Here is a 21,158-nt window from a genome sequence, read left to right on the forward strand (position 1 = left end):
ACCTGACCACTCTGTCCCCACTTCCTCTCACTTTCAGAGTGTAGAATATAAACCTCAAATCTGAACACAATGTGAATTTCTCAACAATCAACTTTTAGAATGCGAAAGAGGAGTCAGCTGCAGCCCAGCAGTGAGGGAAAGAACAGTCACTGCAGGGGACACAGGGCACCTGATCTAATATGGACAGCATGCAAATACAAGTACCAAATCTTGAGTTTTCCCTCTCTTCTCTCTTAGAAACACTAACCCCTTAATCATATTCCATTACTTTTCACTGTAAACAATGCTTTTCAATTTTGCTAAGTACCACAGGAGGGAGAAATATACCCTGATAGCTCAGTTGGTAAAGAATCCACCTGCAATGCAGGAGACCCCGGTTCGATTCCTGGGTCGGGAATAGCCGCTGGAGAAGGGATAGGCTACCCACTCCAGTATTCTTGGTCTTCCCTTGTGGCTCAGCTGGTAAAGAATCCGCCTGCAATGCGGGAGATCTGGATTCGATTCCTGGGTTGGGAAGATCTCCTGGAGAAGGGAAAGGCTACCCACCCCAGTATTCTGGCCTGGAGAACTCTATGGACTGTATAGTCCATGGGCTTGCAAAGAGTCGGACACCACTGAGTGACTTTCACTTCAATGACGCACAGCAATTATTATAAATCAGAAGCAGTCACTTCAGATTTCTTAAAAGGAATGAAATCTTTCTTCTTCTTCCAAAATAATATGTGAATGTTCCCAAAGTAAAGTGGGTAGTCAAAAACTAAGGGACATATGGAAGCACTAACTCTAGTGGGAAAAGGAAAAGAGTACCAGGGGAAGAAAGGGTTGCATTTTAGAACTACACAAACTTGTCCTGCGGAAAATGTTGACAAGTTTACTAAAAGCATGCTAGAGTAAATGGGAGAGAGCATTAAAATACAAGTTCAAAAAATAAAAAGGATATAAAAAACTTATCAAGGAAGGCAAGAGCTAAACATAACAGCATGAAAATATTCCTGTCAATTTTAATTATCCAAGCATATCCAAAATATGGCCGTTTGTTCTGTGTGATGCTGCAGACACACCGCCTTGTAGTTAATGAAACATGTTAACATGCAATGAGGAGAGGCTCAAATGTGGATAAAACAAAGCCATTACAAGTAAATACTCACCCCAATTAGTGAGTTTTTAGCATTTCCAATTGTAGTCAGAGCACTAAGGTCAAATATAACTACAAATTTTGCATTGTCTACATTGAAAACATGATTCTTAAAAGCCTCATGTTTTATTTCAGAACAGGCATCAGGAAGTTGTAGACTATGTAGCAGATTGTTTAGGGCACAAGTCATTTCTCCCAAAATTAATTTATAGGCAGTCTCTAAAACAGGAATATTCTTCAGACTGAGCACTGCTTGATAAACAGCATGGGCTACAGCAACAACCTTAAAGAGAGAATTCAGGAAAGTAATAATTAAATGGAAAGCATATTACTATCTGCAAAATGATGATACAAATCAGTTTAAGACTGATAAATTCACTGTCTAAAACACCAAAGACTTTAATTTTTCAAAAAAAAATTTAGGAAACCTACACAGTATCAGTAAGCTATTTAAAAATCTATAAAGCTTTATTATCAAAAAAGTATTCTCTAAAAATGACAATGTGGAATTTCTTAAAAGGCCTTCTGTTTTTTAAGCCAGTATCAGAAAAAATACAAGCAGCAATTTATAGAGACAGGTTTTCCTACATCTACTTAGAAAGTCTATATTGGCTTTGACTTGGGAGTCAGTTAGGAAGCTAACAATAAACATTTGACATATATATAAATTTTAATAAATTTAATGGAAACCTGAGAAAACTATCATTCATCAAGGTATACAGTATGAAACTCAACAAATATTAAGTGAATTATTATAATTTCTAATATTCTAAATCAAATATTTATCATTTTAATATTTCATTTATGTACCTACTAAGTAATGAACATGAGTCAAACTTTTTAATGACCTAAGTTAGCAAAAGCCTGATCAGTCAATCACTTACCTCTTTTTCTTTATGATAACGCAAAAATAGTAGTTTAGATGATGGTATAAACAGTTTTTCTACAAATGATGATGGCAGTTTTGTATTTATCTGTTCAACAATCTAAAAGAATAAAGTAAGAAATGAGTTATCAATTCACAAAAGAACATAGAGGAACCTTAAATACATATTCCTAAGGGAGAAAAACCAATATGAAAAGGCTACATATGATATAATTCTGACACTCTGGAAAAGGCAAAACTACCTAAATCAAATCCCTTATGATTATACAGTGGAAGTGAGAAATAGATTTAAGGGCCTAGATCTGATAGAGTGCCTGATGAACTATGGAATGAGGTTTGTGACATTGTACAGGAGACATGGATCAAGACCATCCCCATGGAAAAGAAATGCAAAAAAGCAAAATGGCTGTCTGGGGAGGCCTTACGAATAGCTGTGAAAAGAAGAGAAGCAAAAAGCAAAGGAGAAAAGGAAAGATATAAACATCTGAATGCCGAGTTCCAAAGAATAGTAAGGAGAGATAAGAAAGCCTTCTTCACCAATCAATGCAAAGAAATAGAGGAAAACAACAAAATGGGAAAGACTAGTGATCTCTTCAAGAAAATCAGAGATACCAAAAGAACATTTCATGCAAAGATGGGCTCGATAAAGGACAGAAATGGTATGGACCTAACAGAAGCAGAAGATATTAAGAAGAGGTGGCAAGAATACACAGAAGAACCGTACAAAAAAAGATCTTCACGACCCAGATAATCACGATGGTGTGATCACTGACCTAGAGCCAGACATCCTGGAATGTGAAGTCAAGTGGGCCTTAGAAAGCATCACTACGAACAAAGAGAGTAGAGGTGATGGAATTCCAGTTGAGCTGTTCCAAATCCTGAAAGATGATGCTGTGAAAGTGCTGCACTCAATATGCCAGCAAATTTGGAAAACTCAGCAGTGGCCACAGGACTGGAAAAGGTCAGTTTTCATTCCAATCCCAAAGAAAGGCACTGCCAAAGAATGCTCAAACTACTGTACAATTGCACTCATCTCACACGCTAGTAAAGTAATGCTCAAAATTCTCCAAGCCAGGCTTCAGCAATATGTGAACCATGAACTTCCTGATGCTCAAGCTGGTTTTAGAAAAGGCAGAGGAACCAGAGATCAAATTGCCAACATCCACTAGATCATAGAAAAAGCAAGAGAGTTCCAGAAAAGCATCTATTTCTGCTTTATTGACAATGCCAAAGCCTTTGACTGTGTGGATCACAATCAACTGTGGAAAATTCTGAAAGAGATGGGAATACCACACCACCTGATCTGCCTCTTGAGAAATTTGTATGCAGGTCAGGAAGCAACAGTTAGAACTGGACATGGAACAACAGACTGGTTCCAAATAGGAAAAGGAGTTCATCAAGGCTGTATATTGTCACCCTGTTTATTTAACTTATATGCAGAATACATCATGAGAAACGCTGGACTGGAAGAAACACAAGCTGGAATCAAGATTGCCGGGAGAAATATCAATAACCTCAGATATGCAGATGACACCACCCTTATGGCAGAAAGTGAAGAGGAACTCAAAAGCCTCTTGATGAAAGTGAAAGTGGAGAGTGAAAAAGTTGGCTTAAAGCTCAACATTCAGAAAACGAAGATCATGGCATCCGGTCCCATCACTTCATGGGAAATACATGGGGAAACAGTGGAAACAGTGTCAGACTTTATTTTTCTGGGCTCCAAAATCACTGCAGATGGTAACTGCAGCCATGAAATTAAAAGATGCTTACTCCTTGGAAGGAAAGTTATGACCAACCTAGATAGCATATTCAAAAGCACAGACATTACTTTGCCAACAAAGGTCCGTCTAGTCAAGGCTATGGTTTTTCCTGTGGTCATGTATGGATGTGAGAGTTGGACTGTGAAGAAGGCTGAGCGCCGAAGAATTGATGCTTTTGAACTGTGGTGTTGGAGAAGACACCTGAGAGTCCCTTGGACTGCAAGGAGATCCAACCAGTCCATTCTGAAGGAGATCAGCCCTGGGATTTCTTTGGAAGGAATGATGCTAAAGCTGAAACTCCAGTACTTTGGCCACCTCATGCGAAGAGTTGACTCATTGGAAAAGACTCTGATGCTGGGAGGGACTGGGGGCAAGAAGAGAAGGTGACGACAGAGGATGAGATAGCTGGATAGCATCACTGACTCAATGGACGTGAGTCTCAGTGAACTCTGGGAGTTGGTGATGGACAGCGAGGCCTGGCGTGTTGCGATTCATGGGGTCGCAAAGAGTCGGACACGACTGAGTGAGTGATCTGATCTGATGGAGACAGAAAAAGGATCAGTGGTTGCCAGGTAGAAGAGGGGAGAAAATAGGTGGAACAGGAGGGATTTTCAGGGCAGTAAAACCCTTCCATATGATACTACAATGGTGAACACATGGCATTACACATTTGTCAAAAACCACAGAATGGACAATACAGAGACTGAACTCTATGGACTTTAGTTAATCATAATGTGTTGGTCTGGCTCATCAGTAACAAGAGGGAACTACTGGGGAAAGAGGCTGTAGGGGAACTCTGTACATTCTGCTTTTCTGTTAACCTAAAAACTGCTCTGAAAAGTAATCTATGAAAGAAAAAGGTAATATATCTAAGCTGTATTTTTAGGCCTTAACACTGTGACATTAAATGTTTAGCTATCTAAATAGGATACATGTATTTACACTTAAGGGTAAATTTTTACATTGGCAAAGGAAAGTACAACTATGGCAGCAATGTTCAGCAGAATGTCATCTAGAATTTGTTCTGAAATAATCCAGTTGGGGATGGAGGGATGGCAAGGAGGAGGCAGAGAGTAGGAGGCCTAGATGAAACCAGATGGGCCATGTGTTTCTAATTACAGAAACCAAGTATTAAGTATGCAGAGATTCATTATACTACTCTACTTTTTAAAAAATATGCTTCAAAATTCCATAATAAAAGGTGAAGAAAGAGGGAATATTTATGATTAAGAAAAGAAAATCTATCAAAGAAGCTTTCACATGTTTCAGAAGCAAAACATAACAGGGTCTTTCAAAATAAGTATCAAGTACCTCCTCTACACAAAATTTATCAGGAGTGCTAGATAAGTCTCATATGAAGCATGCTATTTCATCAAAAACAAGAAAAAAGAGTGAAGCTACACTAAGATAAGATCTCAAACACTAAAAGTAAACAGATACAAGAGCAAAAGCAAACTAGATTTTAAAAGACTAATACAAAAAAAATTTTAAAAGCCCCACAGGCAAACAAGGACTTAATTTCTTCCACATCAATTTACACTTAACAACCTAAATAAACATATTAAAAAGCAACAAAAAAGAATTCACATACCAATGTGAGTAAATTCAAGACTGAGATGATATAATCTGTACCACAAGTCTGGCAATTCTCCAGTTGATCTAATCCATATGTAATAACCATGTCACAATGTATAGTCATGCTAGGATCCAAGCTGCCGAGCAAAACACCAACACACTCATTAGCAGCTGTCAACACAGCCTCAGAAAAAAACACTTGGTTTGCAGCCGTCACACATCTCATTACTCTGTACAGAACCTGCAAATGGGGAAAACAAGCAGCTTTTTAAAAAAATTCATATTCTTCCACAGAGCAAGAAAATATTTTCTTTCTAATGCAGTTTCAATGGAAAATTAACTGCCTGCCTTGTCAGTAGTCTCAATATTCCAGTTCTCAATGGTTGAATAATAGTAAGAGTATCTCTGGTACAATACACAGAAAGGATCTTGCCTAAGTATCTAAAGTACTACTGTGACAGGAAATGGAATTTGCCATCCTCTATTTCCCTTATACCCAATTCCTACCCCCCAACCAAAGTCACTAAATAGCTGAAGTTCAAAATCTTTTTAATAATCATAAAACACACAAGAACTTAATAACAGTATTAACAACATGGAAATAACCTACCATGAGAATAACTTTCCATAATCTAGCACTTGGACTTTTTTATAAAACTAAATATCCAAGATAGTTTAGCTTATGAAAGTTCATGTATTGGCGGCCTCTTTGTAAAGATATTCTCATTCATAACATATAATACCTATTTAAGTATTATGAAAATCATATCATTTCCAAACAAACTCCACTAAACTATAGTAGTCAATATTAACATACTAAATTTTTAATAAAAATAACTTAGGAAAAAACAGATACAGAGGAAATTGATACAGAATAATACTTCTCAAATTTTTATGTAATATTCAACAACTACTACATACAGGGTTTTTTTTTAAACCAACAATAGGTTTAAAAGGCCTAAAATACCGTTTTTGGCAAAGACCTAAAAGACTCTCATTAAAGACTACATTAATATAGAACTATCCTGGAAAATGATATGTGCTTGTCCTTTGTTTTATATCTGAGTTAACTGCTTTTATTTCAACACTGACAGTCATCAACCACCCTTTTAGACAATTAAAAAAAATTAAACTACTTTGCTCAGTTTTAAAATATTAACATACTGGTTGTAATTATCTTCAGGAGCTGACATGTCTGCTCAAATACACAATTAACTTACTAAGAATTAAATATGTAATTAATGTCCTATTTTATCTAGCAATGTGTTCAACAAAAGTAAATGCTAATGAAAGCCAGAAATTCATACTAACAGTAAAGTTTTAATCATTTAGGTTAGGTCTTTTAAGAGTTTATCACACAAGTTTCTCCCTTCTTGTTCAAGCAGAGTATAATGATAGGGATTCACTTCTCACATCCATTACACTGAACCACTCACTGGACTGTAACACAACACAGCTGATGTCTGGGGCTAAAATGTAGCAATCTAGCTACCTTTTTTAATTGGTCTCAGGCTATTACATATTTTAGATTCTATGTCTTTATATCCTTTGATGTCAAGCTATCAAATTGTTTCATCCTGTCATGCTTAGCAAAAATTACTTTTCAAAGCCTTATTTATAAATGAGAAGTATGTTGAAAAACTTCTTAGTATGTTGAAAAACTAAAAGGAGACACAATAATTTTAAATCAAAACTTTAAATTATTAAAAAACTACAGAATGTTTTTAAAGTTATATATGAAAAACAAGACTAAATGGACCTACAGAGAATCTCCTAAAAGTTCACAGCATTTAAAAATACACAGTGGACCTTTTATCATGGGGTGAGGGGGAATGGAATATAGAATTCCCTACCTTTCTGGCTATTTAAGAAAGTAGTCAGACACATAGATACATGCTAAACAAATGAGAGATTAATAACATATTTCACTAGGTAAAGAGAACCATTTAAAATAAAAAGCAATTATTATTGAATGATACCTAAGACTACTAAAACTTACATCTGTTACATATGCCTCAGTAATTGGAGGACCTCGAATTGGGCTGAAACGTTCCCCAATGCTTCTCACCACAGTACTGAATACCCGGAGAAGTGCTGCCAGCTTTGGTAAGGACACTGATGGAGGAGGAACGTCTTCATCCACTGACTCCCCAGAGGCTACATGGCTGAGGTCCTGGATGTGAATTCACAGCATTCTTATTTAAGAAGGACATTGTTTTTAAAAACAAACAAAAAGCAACTCCCAATTTTTAAATCCCAATTTTTAAACTTTATAACAGATCTGTACAAATGAAGAGGAAGTTTGGCCTATGACAGAAAAGGAAACACGAATCTTAAATACAAAAGTAGACTTTACTTCTCCAATTATTTAAAAAGCAAATATTAACCTCAATAGATTCTTTGAGCAACTCCAACAGTAAGATAAGCCAATATCATGCACATGAAGAGGAAGGGGGATGGGGGAGTTTAGAGGAGGCTGGTTCAAAAAATTATAAGAACTTGTAATACCTAATCTACAGATTTAAAGTCAGTTGAGGAAATTAGATATACTCAAAGGAAAAGATTAGCAAAAAATGGAATATGAAAACCATTATACCCACATATAATTAAGCACCAAAATAACTGAAGAAAACTAGATCTCTAGGGATAGCAAAAGGCAAGTCTCTACAAAAAAGAATGGGTGGCTTATGAGAAGCAGATCAGCTTTAAAGCTGTGCTAGGAAGCAAGACATCCTAGCTGTGGGGGTAAAGAAACATAGGGAAGCAAAATATTCTCTCATTTTTCTCTGAAAGGGAGAAAACATATTGGTACAGTTACAAGTAGTGAATTAACCGTTTGCCAGAAAGAGCAAAGGTATAAAGAAAAAATGAAATTACATCTTTATGGAAGCCTTGACCACCAAATAAGAATCATGGTAATTACCAACTAAGCAGGAAAGAAACAATAAGAGACAAATTCAAAGACGGCAGGTTTAAATCATGACAGTGGCCAGGAAATCCGAGAACCAGTAATGGACACTTGACTTAAAAGTGTCATACTCAAAAGGTAACTGAAACCAAGCCTTGTCCTCTGAAGCACAAGCCAAGATTGCTGATACAAGTAAGAGGAAAGCCTTTTTCATCATCAATTCACAACATCAATTCAGCTTTTTCATAACAAAAAAAAGAGTAAACTACAACTGAAGAAAATGTTTTTGGAAAATTACCAGCCACCAAAATTATTTCAAGCTTTGGGAAATTAGGTCTGCAATCTTTCCAGTAATTCTGCTGGCAACCTAAAAGCATCTGAAGCAATGGTCTCATAATTTTTGCTTAAATGTCAGGTGATCAGAATTATTTTAAAATAAATCTAGCATTGCTTTAGATTTTTGTTTTGTTTTTTTTCTTAACTGAAATTTTAGGAAATAACTTAGTTTTTTATACACTCACCTCAGCATATGCCTCCATGTCCTCTAAAAACTGACCAAGAAGAGTGGTAGAAAATGCAAGGTCAGCTACCCAGAATGGCTCCAAACTCTGCAACCACCCTAGGAAGCACGTAAAAAATTTTGAAAGAGTAGGAAAAAAATCTAGGTCCAAATAAAAGAGACTTTTAAAAGACTTTCAAGTTGCTCACTCTTGAAACAAGCCCTATATCATAAAATTAGCACTATAAACTGTTGTTTGTTTGTTTTTTTTGCTGTGCCACATGACTTATGGGATCTTAGTTCCCACACCAAGGATCAAACCACTCTCCCATCCCTCTTTGCCCCGTGGAAGTGCAGAGTTCTAACCATTGGACACCAGGGAAATTCCCATGAACTATTAAATATACTAATGATTAACAGCTACCTCTTTTAATGCTGCAGAAATAAAAATGCTACAGAAATTAAAATCTAATCTGTCCTTTTTTTTTTTTTTAAGTAGATTTAATATCCATAGTATCACCACACACATGGCTGAGACTATACTGCCCCAATCTAAGACCACACTGGTTTTCTCCTCCAGGGCCACACCTGGCCACTGAAAGTGTACCTTCATCTCCAGGGGAGAAATGGGACCACTCGCCAGTGGAACTGAGAGAACTATTCTTACCTGTGTATCTTAACTTCAGAACTTTATTGTACCAAACAAGCTATGAAAAACTACAGCACCTGGAACAAGTTCAAGTGAGTCCTACTAGTCATTCATTTAACTGGAAAAAAAAGGTGGCTTTTTCCCACAATTTATGACAATCATCCAAATTAATCCATTTGTTTGACTGTTTAATCACTAGAAAAACAAAAAAAATCATAAATATCCAGGATGCTCCTTCCATTCTACCCTTCAGAGTACTGCCACTATGGTTATCTTCCAACCAACACATGCAACAAATGACTTGAGACAAGTCATAGGTGCAACACTACAATCTGCATTTACTCTCCCTACTTACTACAAAAGTACACACTTTTCCTTTGAAAAGATAAAGGTAGCTAACAAGTAATCTTCACCAAAATATTCTCTGAAGTAATTGTGTTTCTTCTATTATCAAAAGAACTAGTATTAACAGCTGGTCTTTGAGGAACCAACACTCCTTCCCACAATATTTAAATAACTGGTATATCCTGAATGACTCACCAGACACCTGTTGTGTAAGTGAAGGCTTCTGAGTATGATCTATATGCCATCCAACTAATATATCAACTGTATCCTGGATGGAGACAAAGAAAAGGGGACTAATCATTTTAAGGTCTTATTGCTATTCCACCTGTGGACCATATAAGAGTAGGAGATTCTAGAACATCTTATGTCCTACCTACTTGAGATCATACTAACTTAAGAGGGGGGTGAGAGGGACAGGGCAGGAGAATAACGGACCTTTGTTTGTGACATTGATGAAATATTTAAGTATCTTAAGGCACTAGTGTTGGCAAGTACAGATGGTATTTTTTATAAAACTGCATTACTGTATCATTCAATCCTGGCCCTTAAAACTGACTATACTCAAAGGAGCAGAAACTCTGTTTTCTATCTAATTTCTCAATTCCTCATGTACGCAGCCAATCCCTCACCCCATCATATGAAAAGAGGGAGTCAGGGAACTCACCCTAAAATTTGTGCTGAAAATATGAGGGTAACATCGAGCTACCAAAAGAATGCACTTAACACACTTGCAAAGTAATTCTGGTGTATCCACATTTTCAAGAATGGACTGCAGGCTGGTCATTACAAGCTGAAAAATAAAAATTACAAACCATGAACATTTAATAAAATAGGGAGAAAACAAGCAAATTAGCTTCATTATTTAATAGTGACATAGCCAAAACTGACTATGACATCAGAGAAAATAAACTCTGTAGTTTTAGTTTCCAAAAAATTTGAAAACATTTCAATCCACTAAGATATTAAAGGCTGAAAACAAATACTGTTTTTCCCTTCTTTAACGTCTGTTAACATATTTCTAAGTAACATGTTTACTCTGTTCCTAAGTGCTTTCTTCAATATTATGGGTGTGATTAAAATTTCAAGAACAAAAACTAAGATGTATGATTTTAAAATTCAGAAGATAGAGCAAATGTTGTACAGTTTATACTTAAAAATATAAACACTTGCTTCAAACTGGAATGATTTAGAGAAGATTAACATGGCTCCAACACAAGAATGACATATTATGTTACCACTATTACATGTGCATATATATATTAAATAAACATATGGCATACTATTTATAGAATATTTTGCAGCTGAATTTTTTGTTAAAACCCATTCTTTCCCCTAAACGAAGGCTCTTCTCTATAAAAGAATTAAGTTATAAATATAGAAAAAATGCTAGAATGAGAAAAACCACCATTTTGCAACAGCTAGTACTATAACCTATACAATGCACAGCATATGAATGAATGCTAAAATCAAGTGAAATATTATGAAAAACAGGATATTCAGAAGGTCTCATGGTATTATGTACAGATTACTAACTAATTACAAAGGGAGAAAAACAAGCCTTCACAAAGGAAAAATCTGGTTGGTCTTCACCTTAACTAAGCAATGAAACTCTTCATCTAAGAGGTATGTGAATCTCAAGTTATGTACCTGCTAGCGTGACACAAAGCTAAGTGTGAACCCATGAGGTATTCATGACCAAACTATTTGAACTGAATCTAACCAGCAAGGAATAATCAGACAAGCCCAAGACGTAGAACATTCTACAAAAGAAGGGGGACAAAAAAAGTGCAGCAAATTGTTACGCTTAAGAAAGATTAAAGAGGCACACCACCATCTTCAAGAGATTAAAGATTCATCAAAAACATGAATCTTGATGGAATTCTGAGTAAGACAAAAGACATCTCAGTGGCAACAGCACGATTTGAACATGGATTTTATTATGCAACAGAACTAATTTTCTTAACTATGATTATAATATTGTTGTTATATAGAAGATTAGCCTTAATCTCTGGAGATGTATATGTATGCTCAAGTATCACAGGGTAAACCATCATGATGTAATTTATTTTCAAATGCTTTAATAAAAAATCATGTGTGTGTGTGCATGTGTGTAAAAACAAAACTGGAGCAAAATATTAATAAGTGACAAATCTAGGTAAAAGATACATGGGTGTTTACTGTACTAGCCAATGTGTTTACCTGTGGATTGAAAATTTTTCAAAATAAATAACCGGGGAAGCATCCACTATATAAACTATATGCAGAATAAGTCAAATTTGGTGTTATGCTGGTTAGTTACAAATAATTTTCTAAATCTTTTCCCAAATTCTTTTCATAACCTCTACAATTAAGGGAAAATAAAAATTTTAAGACAGAATAGATTTCTCACTTTTTTTTTTTTTTTCTTACTAATTGGCCAAAATAAAACACAAAATCAACTTTTTAGGAAAAGTAAAAATAAAGATATCAAATATTCCAAAACCATCAAATTCTAAATTTTTAAACAACAAAAATTGAATTATTTATAATTTGGCTCTAAATTAAATTGGGAATTATCTTTTAATAATTCAGATATACTATTATTTTATATAACTTGGAATAATAATTTTTAACATATTATCAAACCTAAAAAAAACCCAAAGTAAGTTGTGATGTTTAATTTTTATCTCCCTCAAAAAATGTGAAGCCCCCTTTGACCTGGCTTTCCTCATGCAGCTCCAATGTCTAAATCTGTAAATGATTCTAGTACTAGGCAAATTCAAAAGAAAGCTTCTAAAAAGTGAAGACATAAAATTTTAAGTAACTTATTTTATATCTACCCATAAAGTGTATTCTTTATATTCTTTACTCACATTCAGAAAGAGGCATTTTATTTACATTACATGTACTATCAGTAGATAACCCCTACCCTAAGATTCCTTTCTTCAAGCACTCCACCAAAGATGTGTTACAGACACCGTTCTTCCCAAGCGCATCATCACTCCCCATCCTCCATATTCTTACCTGCATTACAGATGAAAAGGCTTTCTTTTCTCCTACAGTCTCTAGTGCTTTGTAGGTGGCACATAAGTAGAGGAGTTTAACTTCATCTTTTGCAGATGAGCTAAATTTGCTAAAAATCCATTTGAAGATCTTCTCAGCCTCATAGCTCAGAGATGCACAAAGAAGGCCAAGACAACAAGCTCCCTCCTGTCTCAACTCCTGAAGCAATTTGCTACTGTTTATTTTAATGCAAACAAAACAAAACAAACAAAATACACAAGAGGCTTAAGCTTTCAAAGATGACAAGAATAACATATCTTACAACAGAATGTGTTAAATGATTTAATTTTTATTCAGACTACACAAAAGGTTTAAGTTTTATCCATTCTAAGTATTCTATCTTCTCTCTCCCATGGTACCTTTGTTAAAACTTTAAATTTTCTTTTATTTTAGAATCGATTATTTACAAATAGTAAAGAAAGGTTTAAATATACTAAAATTCAGACTTTGAATTCGATCTCAAACTATACTAACTGATCCATAGAAAAAGGCAGCAACAAATGATCAGACAAAGTGAAGTCGCTCAGTAGTGTCCGACTCTTTGCGACCCCATGGACGGTAGCCTACCAGGCTCCTCCGTCCATGGGATTTTCCAGGCAAGAATACTGGAGTGGGTTGCCATTTCCTTCTCCAGGGGATCTTCCCAATCCAGGGATCGAACCCAGGTCTACCACATTGCAGGCAGAGGCTTTAACCTCTGAGCCACCAGGGAAGCCCTAATATTCAGTATCTGAGAACTATAAAATAGGGAACAGTAATAGTTAAATATAATAAACTTAGAAGATTAACACTGATTTAAGTATTATATTAATCAGTAACTATACAAAATAAAACCATCCAAAAGCAATAAGATTCATGACATACTGAGATGAGTTTTGGATGCTTTCTAACACTGCAAGTCTTTGGGAATCACCATATGAAGAAATGACTGCACACCTCTGGGGAACCCCAGCAGCCCTGGAGACTAGATGGCTTTAATCCACTGTTGCCCAAAGGACACACCCTTTCACCTCTACTCTCGAAGCAGTTTCAAAATGCTCTAGTTTACAAAAGTTAACTGGATGCATTCATGCTTGCATTCAGAGTTTATGTCATTCTACAAGTCAGTGCTCAATTATTTAGTCATGTTGACAAATTAAAAAAAAAGAATGGCTCTCCCTTTCAAGTGGGTTCCATTTGTGTGTGTGTGTGCTCATTTGCTAAGTCCTGTCTGACTCTTTGCACCCCCACAGACTGTAACCTACCTGGATTCTATTTCAGTGGTAATTAAGGTTTAAATACTTTAACACAAAAAAAGATGGCAAGAGAACCCAGTGAAACATTAAAAATGTTATAAATGAAGTCAGTAAGTTTATCTTCCTGTATACTTTTAAAATTTCTCTTACTTACCTTTCATTAAGCACATCATGTACAGCAGCCAAGATATTATCCAACTGCTTAACTAGCACCTTAAAAAAAATTTAATAAAAACTTCAGATTTCTATACTTTTAAGAATAACATTATGTACTTTTTCTTACTTCTGGTTCCCTCCAAATTGTAACTGGACCACACCTTACTTTTCTTATTATTCCCAGGTCCCAATTATATCAGGAGGGTCATAAGTTTCCTTTCAGATTCTGAAAGAAATTTATCCATAGGAAATATACAGCCATGATCATCAATGGGGGAAAAAACCAACAACTCTTTTATTTACTCTGAAATGCATTTTTAGAACAAAAGGTGAACTGATGGATAGAAGAAGAGGTAGAGACATATATGATAAAGTCATAAAGTGTTACAGTGTTAATGACAGAATTTAGATGCTATGATATTCACTGTAAAATTCTTTCAATTTACTATTTGAAATTTTTCATAATAAAATCAGGCAGGGGGGCCTGGAGGAAACCTGCTTTGAACCAAATGTCATTTGACTCACTACACCATTTTCATTAACTGCCTCCTGTTCTGTATCATGTTTTTAACAGTAGGAGACTTAGTTGTAGGGCAAAGAAATTTGCAACTGCTCCTGTACTTTATTCTTTTTTTCTGGCCAGGCCAAGTAGCTTGCAGAATCTCAGTTCCCTAACCAGGGACTAAACTCAGGTCAAGGCAATGAAAGCCCAGAATCCTAACCATTAGGCCACCAGGGAACTCCCTTCTGTACTTTAAAGAGTTTTTCCATTTATTTAGCCCTGGCCAAACTTACCCATGAGCAAATTATGTACCTCCTACTCCAGTTTCACTTATGAAAACAGAGAGATATTCTGTCCCAGAACACAGGATAAAAAAGTTCCAAGGACAACAGAATAAATACGTAAAAGGTCAAAAATACTTTATCACAGAAGGAACCAACACGGATCCAACATTTGTGGCTAAGTTACACATTAGGGGCATTAAGTTCAAGATGATCATAATATAGGCCAAATAATCTGGAATTCCCTATTATTTTTCCTTAGAAGCAAACCTTTTCCCTTCTTAAACTACTTCAGATAACGTTATCTAGTGTACTAAGGATATGTAAAACTGATCAATATTTCCAAACATACTATACTGACCAGCTTATTTTCTGGTTGCTGAATAAATTCTTTCAACTGCTTAACAGTAGCCAGTCTTCGGTCTCTGTCATCTTCCCGGGTGATCCTCCGAAGAAGATTCGACAGTCGAGACTCATCAGAATAAGACATCGATCGCTCTGTGAACATCAACATTGAGGATGAATCAGCACAGAAACTTAATAGCCCAAATATTTTAAAGTATATTAATAATCACAGTACACCAGACAATTGAAACAAAGCTCAATGAATGTTAAGTCGTATAACATTTTTTTTAATAACTATTTATTTTTGGCTGTGCTGGGTCTTTGCTGACAGGGGCTTTTTCTCTAGTTTCAGAGAGCAGAGGCAACTCTCGAGCTGTGGTGTGTGGGCTTCTCGTTACAGTGGCCTCTCGGTGTAGAGCTTGGGCTAGGGGCACAAGTTTCAGTCGCTGTGGCATGTGGGCTCCACATGGGCTCAGTACTTGCGGCTCCCAGGCTCTAGAGCACAGGCTCAGCAGTTGTGGCACAAGGGCTTAGTTGCTCCGCAGCACATGCAATCTTCCCAGACCAAGGATCAAACCCATGTCTCCTGCACTGGCAGGTGGATTCTTTACCACTAGGCCCAGCCGTAACATTTCTGTTCATCACTGTAAACCCAGCCCCAGCAGACTGCCAGGCACACAGCAGACCCCCCAAAAAGATAAACCTACACAGACACCTCATTCCAGAGAACCAACTGACAGAGAAAAAAGAAAGGCTTAGAAATTATTCTCTTTAGATCTGTTCCAAACTGTTTTCAACATCCAGGTAAAGAGCACAGGTAAGAAACTTCAACAGGTTTAGAGATAAAGTCACTATCAGCCAGAAAGAGATTACATGCTTCTCTTTCTCACCTAAGTCTCCCATTGGAAGGGAGCCTCTTGTTACATCATCAGTTGCCTAGGACAAAGGTTTGGTGAACTTCAATCACATATTCAGTTCAACAAAAATTACCACCTATCATGTGCAAGGCATGCTGCCACAAGGAAAGTGGCAAATCAAAACTTTTCTTCCCTTTTTTAATGACAAGAACAAGCAGGAATGCTCAAACAATGTTGAACACTACTAACCAAGATGGCTTTAAATAAAGTGTTAAATTTTTCTTTTTAAATTTTCAACTGTGCAATTCATCATAATTAATGAACGTACATTAACACAAACCACATTAAACAGTCTGACAGTTCCATTTCTAAGGAATGAAAGGAAAAATGATAATAAAGAAATTGTAACATCTGAGAGAAGGAAGATTTTTTAAAAAGCCTTAGCCTATAGAGTCAGCAAGGATGACTGCTAAAATGTCTTTAGGTTACTAGTCAAGAAATCTAGGCTGTATTTACAATGCTGCCACTAGCAAACTGTACAACTCTGAGCCTGCGAGGGGGAGCTAGACTAAATTAACTTTAGAGTCACTTCTTAACTCTACCATACCTAATTCTTAAGACTTTAAATACCACTGTAATTAGCCTCCAATTAAAATAAATAAATTTAAATTAAAAAAATTTGAACAATGAAAAAAAAAGACTTCAAATACTTTTAAGAGATAATTTCAGCCTATGACTTAGTCATTCCACTTTAGAAAAATTTATCTAAAAGAAATCACTTTTTTTTTAAGCTGCATGCAAAATAAAAAAGCTCTATACAAAAATGTTCACCAAGATACACAACATACACACACACTCCCCTCACTGGGAAAAAATGGTTATAAAGTAAAGGTCCAAACAGTAATTATATCCAACAAAGAGTATAAATCAGAAATCTTGACTTCTTAATCAGCTTTACCAAGAAAATAAATTTCTCTTTCAGAAAAAAGACCATTACCTCTAATCCTATGAATGTTCAAGACACTTTACCCATTCAATGAGGCTTGTGTTTTAAAGCACGAAGCAGTAACTGTGTGCTTAACTTTAGAAAAGGGCCCAGTCCCTTTACTAGAGTCAAACAGAACTCTAGAACTCTAGGGGCCTACCCTCACCCTAGAGTTGAAGGACTTGCTGCAGAAGAGTCTATTATACACTATATGTTCAATATCTACTGTAACCAGGAAAATCCTTTCTTAAAAATCTTATCCAGTCTCCTAATTTTAAGAGAATTATTTTTTAAAGTATTAAAAACCTTTCTGGTAGGAATTTATGTTAGGGAACAGTTGAGAGGAAAAAGAATGCAAATAATTATCACCAACACATGTTTCTCAACTCAGTAAGCTGACCAAGTCACAGATGCGCAAGGCACTGGCAGGAAACGAGGCATTTAGGAGATGTCTCAGGGGAGGCATGTGCGATGGTCCCAGGTCACCCAGTCTTACCCTGTGATTTCCTCATGTCTTTGATGGCTAACGCACGACTGCCATGCTGAATACTGGTAAACTCAGGGCTGGTCACATTGTTAACCCTCAGCTCTTGCCCCAACGACTTCCGACCATAAGTATTTTCCCCAGATCCTCCATTGACATTGTAGCCACCTAAAAATAGCAACATTTACATTATTTCAATGGGCTCTTTGTTTCACTCCATCAATTCCTGATAGTTCAGGTCCTTCTGACTCAATCTGCAGCTCAACCAGCCTTTGCTTCTACTCTTTCTCTGTGATGCATGCCTTGATTTCATTTTGTTATCTTCAGTGGAAGATCAGATTTTGCACTTGAAAACTTTTTAGAAGTCCAGAGGAGAGACAGTAGTCAGGAAAGACTTTAGCCTCAGTGATAATACTGTATTTTGGGGGCAAGAAAATTGCACTTATGTATTTTACTGCATGTGTAAAAAGTATATTTAAATTTATAATTAAGGGGTAAACTTTCAAAAAAATGTTTCAAGAACAGCACTGTATTTAGTAATTATAAACATATTAGAAGAAAAGAAGGGGAGAGAGGGAAAGAAAGGGAAGGAGGAGGAAAAGGAGAAATAGGTACGTTAAAACACACACACACACACACAAAAGCATGCCTCTGGCAATAAGGAAACATATAATATATACCCTTTTCGTCATTCTGTATGTCAGCATGGATTCTGGTATCATCATGCCTTTGCCGAGACACCACAGCTGAATTTGAAGGCTGCAGTCCATAAGAGGAAGACCCACCCCTATCTCTGGATGAAGAGTATTTTAAATTATCTGGGTCGGCTGATGCACTATCAGTTCTGCAAAGAGAGAAGGGTATAAAGTTACAACTTTAAAAAAACATTTTGATAACGCAAATCGACAATCTTTCTTCTATACAAGCCTCTATCTTCTCATTGCTATTATACAAAAGCACTCCAACATCTAGTAAGAAGCCTTTCAACCAGGAAGAGATGGAAAAATGGGTGAAACACCAGCTTTTCAGTCCCTTCTACTATCTAAAGATTCATTCAGAAATATGAATAACTTCCAGGAATAGGGTGGCCAACTCAACACCTAAACTGGTTTTAGCACTGAGAGTTCCATGTCCTGTGAACCCCCTTAGTCCCAGGAAAACTGAGGTAGCTGGTCACCATGGTGGTCCAGCGTTCTTTTCATGTAACTTGATAAAAGGAATAGTTGTTTCTAAATCGCCTTCTCTCATAAGAAGGTTAACCAGTGGAAAGTTAGTCTTCTCAGTCATAAAAATAAAAAACACTAGCAACATATCAGGCAGGAGCAAAGTGTTACCAAATTATTTTTAAACTACTGCCTAATGGCAATGTGGCACTCTGTCTCTCTCACCTAAATTAGTAACTTGATTATTTGGTGGCAAAATAGATTACAGCACGAAATCTGAAAGCATGCTCAGTAGGGTATTAGGAAAGAACACAGCTGAAAAATAAGATTATTTTAATGTATGGTAATACTGAGGATTTCATTATTAATAGATATTCTTTATATAAGCAATATCTATTAGTAATAAAGACTGATTTTATCTATTATTTTATCCATTTTATCTAATTTTATATAATATATATAATATCTATTTTATCTAATATTTTATCTATTAAAATTATAAAAAGTGAGGAAAATAAAAGCAAGGTATCCAAGGAATCCAATAAAGTTGAAGGTTGCAGTCCATAATCTATTTAAAATTCAAATGCTACCTAGAATAATCCCAGGTATCTGGGTATTAATAAATAAGTGGCACAGTTCCAAGGTAAAATCAGTATGCTTATCTAAGGATCATCTCTATGCCACAATGGCCCTATCAGTAAAATAGGAAGCTAAACTCTGTAATTTCTCATGAATCTTATTCTTTCTTCAATCAACTATCAAGAAATAAGGTATCATGGCAACATATGAAAAATATGAAGAAAAATGCTCCTCTAATACTGATATTTGTTCGGACAGGAACGACCTTCTTGGGGAAAAAATAAATTATTCTTATGGTACTTACTAAAACACTTCTGCACTATAACTTTTTGGTGACATTATCTGAGGACATTAAGGACACTGGCAAGAGCAGAAACTTAGCTGTTTCTCAACCCCATTCCCCTCCCCATGTATAAAAAAGGACCCAGTGTCTGTGTATTTTATCTAGAGTTTATCATCCTTTCCTTGTCCCCACCCACAAGAATACTAAATATGAAAAAGTTGCATAGGCTCATACATCCTGATCTGAACCTACTGCAACCACTGTCACTATAGACTGTAGACAAATAGGTTCAATTAAAATTGGACACCTCCATGGCACACAAGTCTAAATCATTCCTGCTGCTGCTGCTAAGTCGCATCAGTCGTGTCCAACTCTGTGCGACCCCATAGACGGCAGCCCGCCAGGCTCTTCCATCCCTGGGATTCTCCAGGCAAGAACACTGGAGGCTCTGAATCTGAAACTTGATAAAAATTTATAACACTAGCATACTAACTAAACATATAACTAAGGTTCCATAATGCAGTATATTCTTCAAACATTCAGAGTTCACTCAACAAAGCTTAGAACTTCCAACATATGAAAAAATCAAATCTATGGAATTTTTTTAAAATGTATGAGAATATTTTGTAAGTGTAGTAAGTCTACAAGCATTTAAATGCCTTTACCACTAAATGAAGCATAAGAACTCCTTAAAACTTACATAATGACCTGCCCCATGTATCTAAAAGTAGCATACTCAATGAGCACCTATAACAAACTATAACATACCACTTCTAAAAGGGAATTGAAAAATAAGAGAATCAATAAGCTTTAATGATTTGGGCAGACTTTAAACTTGTCTGTATGTATGGCACCTAACACAACCTAGAAAAGGAAACTCGCAAATGAATAAAACAATTCTGAAACATCAAGATAATTAAAGCCTTATCAATATATAAATAAATATTAAAATACTCTGGATTTCTAGTGTCCATTATGCTTAATATAGATTACATATACTACTCTTACTATGAAGAGTTAAATATTTGTATCTCTTTCTGGTGACACAGCAGTAAACACAAAGCAATAGAGAATATGGGTTAAAAAAAGATCGAGGCTCCAATCTCAGCTCCAGCACTGGAAAGGTACATGTGACTTTGCACAAGGAAGTTAACTTCCAAGCCTCTGATGTCTGCTGCATAAAATGGGGATAATACCTATAGATTATGTGATGTTTTTATAAGACTTATGAAAGATAACAAGTTCTTAAAGCTAAGTAGCTTACAAGGTACACTCAAAGTCAATAGGTCCATAATACTAAATATATTCAAGGTTTCCAGTCTAACAGATAAATATAAATCATTAATGAACATATGAATACAATCAAAACAAGTTTTTATACTCAGTATACAATAAACTGATTTTAACTTCTTCATTGAAAAAATTAAGCAATCTACTGCTACCAAGAAAAGAAATCCATTTCTACTTAGGAATCATACAAACAAACAAA

General features: G+C 35.8%; 1 protein-coding gene across 2 annotated transcripts in view; it reads right to left on the reverse strand.

Annotated features, from left to right (window-relative positions):
- SMG1 (SMG1 nonsense mediated mRNA decay associated PI3K related kinase) overlaps positions 1 to 21,158 on the reverse strand; it is a 98,972-nt gene that overhangs the window by 53,795 nt on the left and 24,019 nt on the right. For both annotated transcript variants that reach the window (XM_061401249.1, XM_061401248.1), the window contains 12 exons: positions 18,325 to 18,488; positions 17,657 to 17,812; positions 15,335 to 15,471; positions 14,189 to 14,247; positions 12,761 to 12,974; positions 10,422 to 10,547; positions 9,953 to 10,025; positions 8,786 to 8,883; positions 7,356 to 7,529; positions 5,373 to 5,597; positions 2,020 to 2,121; positions 1,149 to 1,418 (listed from right to left, as the gene is read on the reverse strand). In XM_061401249.1, the coding sequence (XP_061257233.1) occupies positions 1,149 to 1,418; positions 2,020 to 2,121; positions 5,373 to 5,597; positions 7,356 to 7,529; positions 8,786 to 8,883; positions 9,953 to 10,025; positions 10,422 to 10,547; positions 12,761 to 12,974; positions 14,189 to 14,247; positions 15,335 to 15,471; positions 17,657 to 17,812; positions 18,325 to 18,488 (1,798 nt within the window). The remainder of the gene's footprint in view (positions 1 to 1,148; positions 1,419 to 2,019; positions 2,122 to 5,372; positions 5,598 to 7,355; positions 7,530 to 8,785; positions 8,884 to 9,952; positions 10,026 to 10,421; positions 10,548 to 12,760; positions 12,975 to 14,188; positions 14,248 to 15,334; positions 15,472 to 17,656; positions 17,813 to 18,324; positions 18,489 to 21,158) is intronic.

This window comes from Bos javanicus, chromosome 25, assembly GCF_032452875.1.
Source record: "Bos javanicus breed banteng chromosome 25, ARS-OSU_banteng_1.0, whole genome shotgun sequence".
NCBI lineage: Eukaryota > Metazoa > Chordata > Mammalia > Artiodactyla > Bovidae > Bos > Bos javanicus.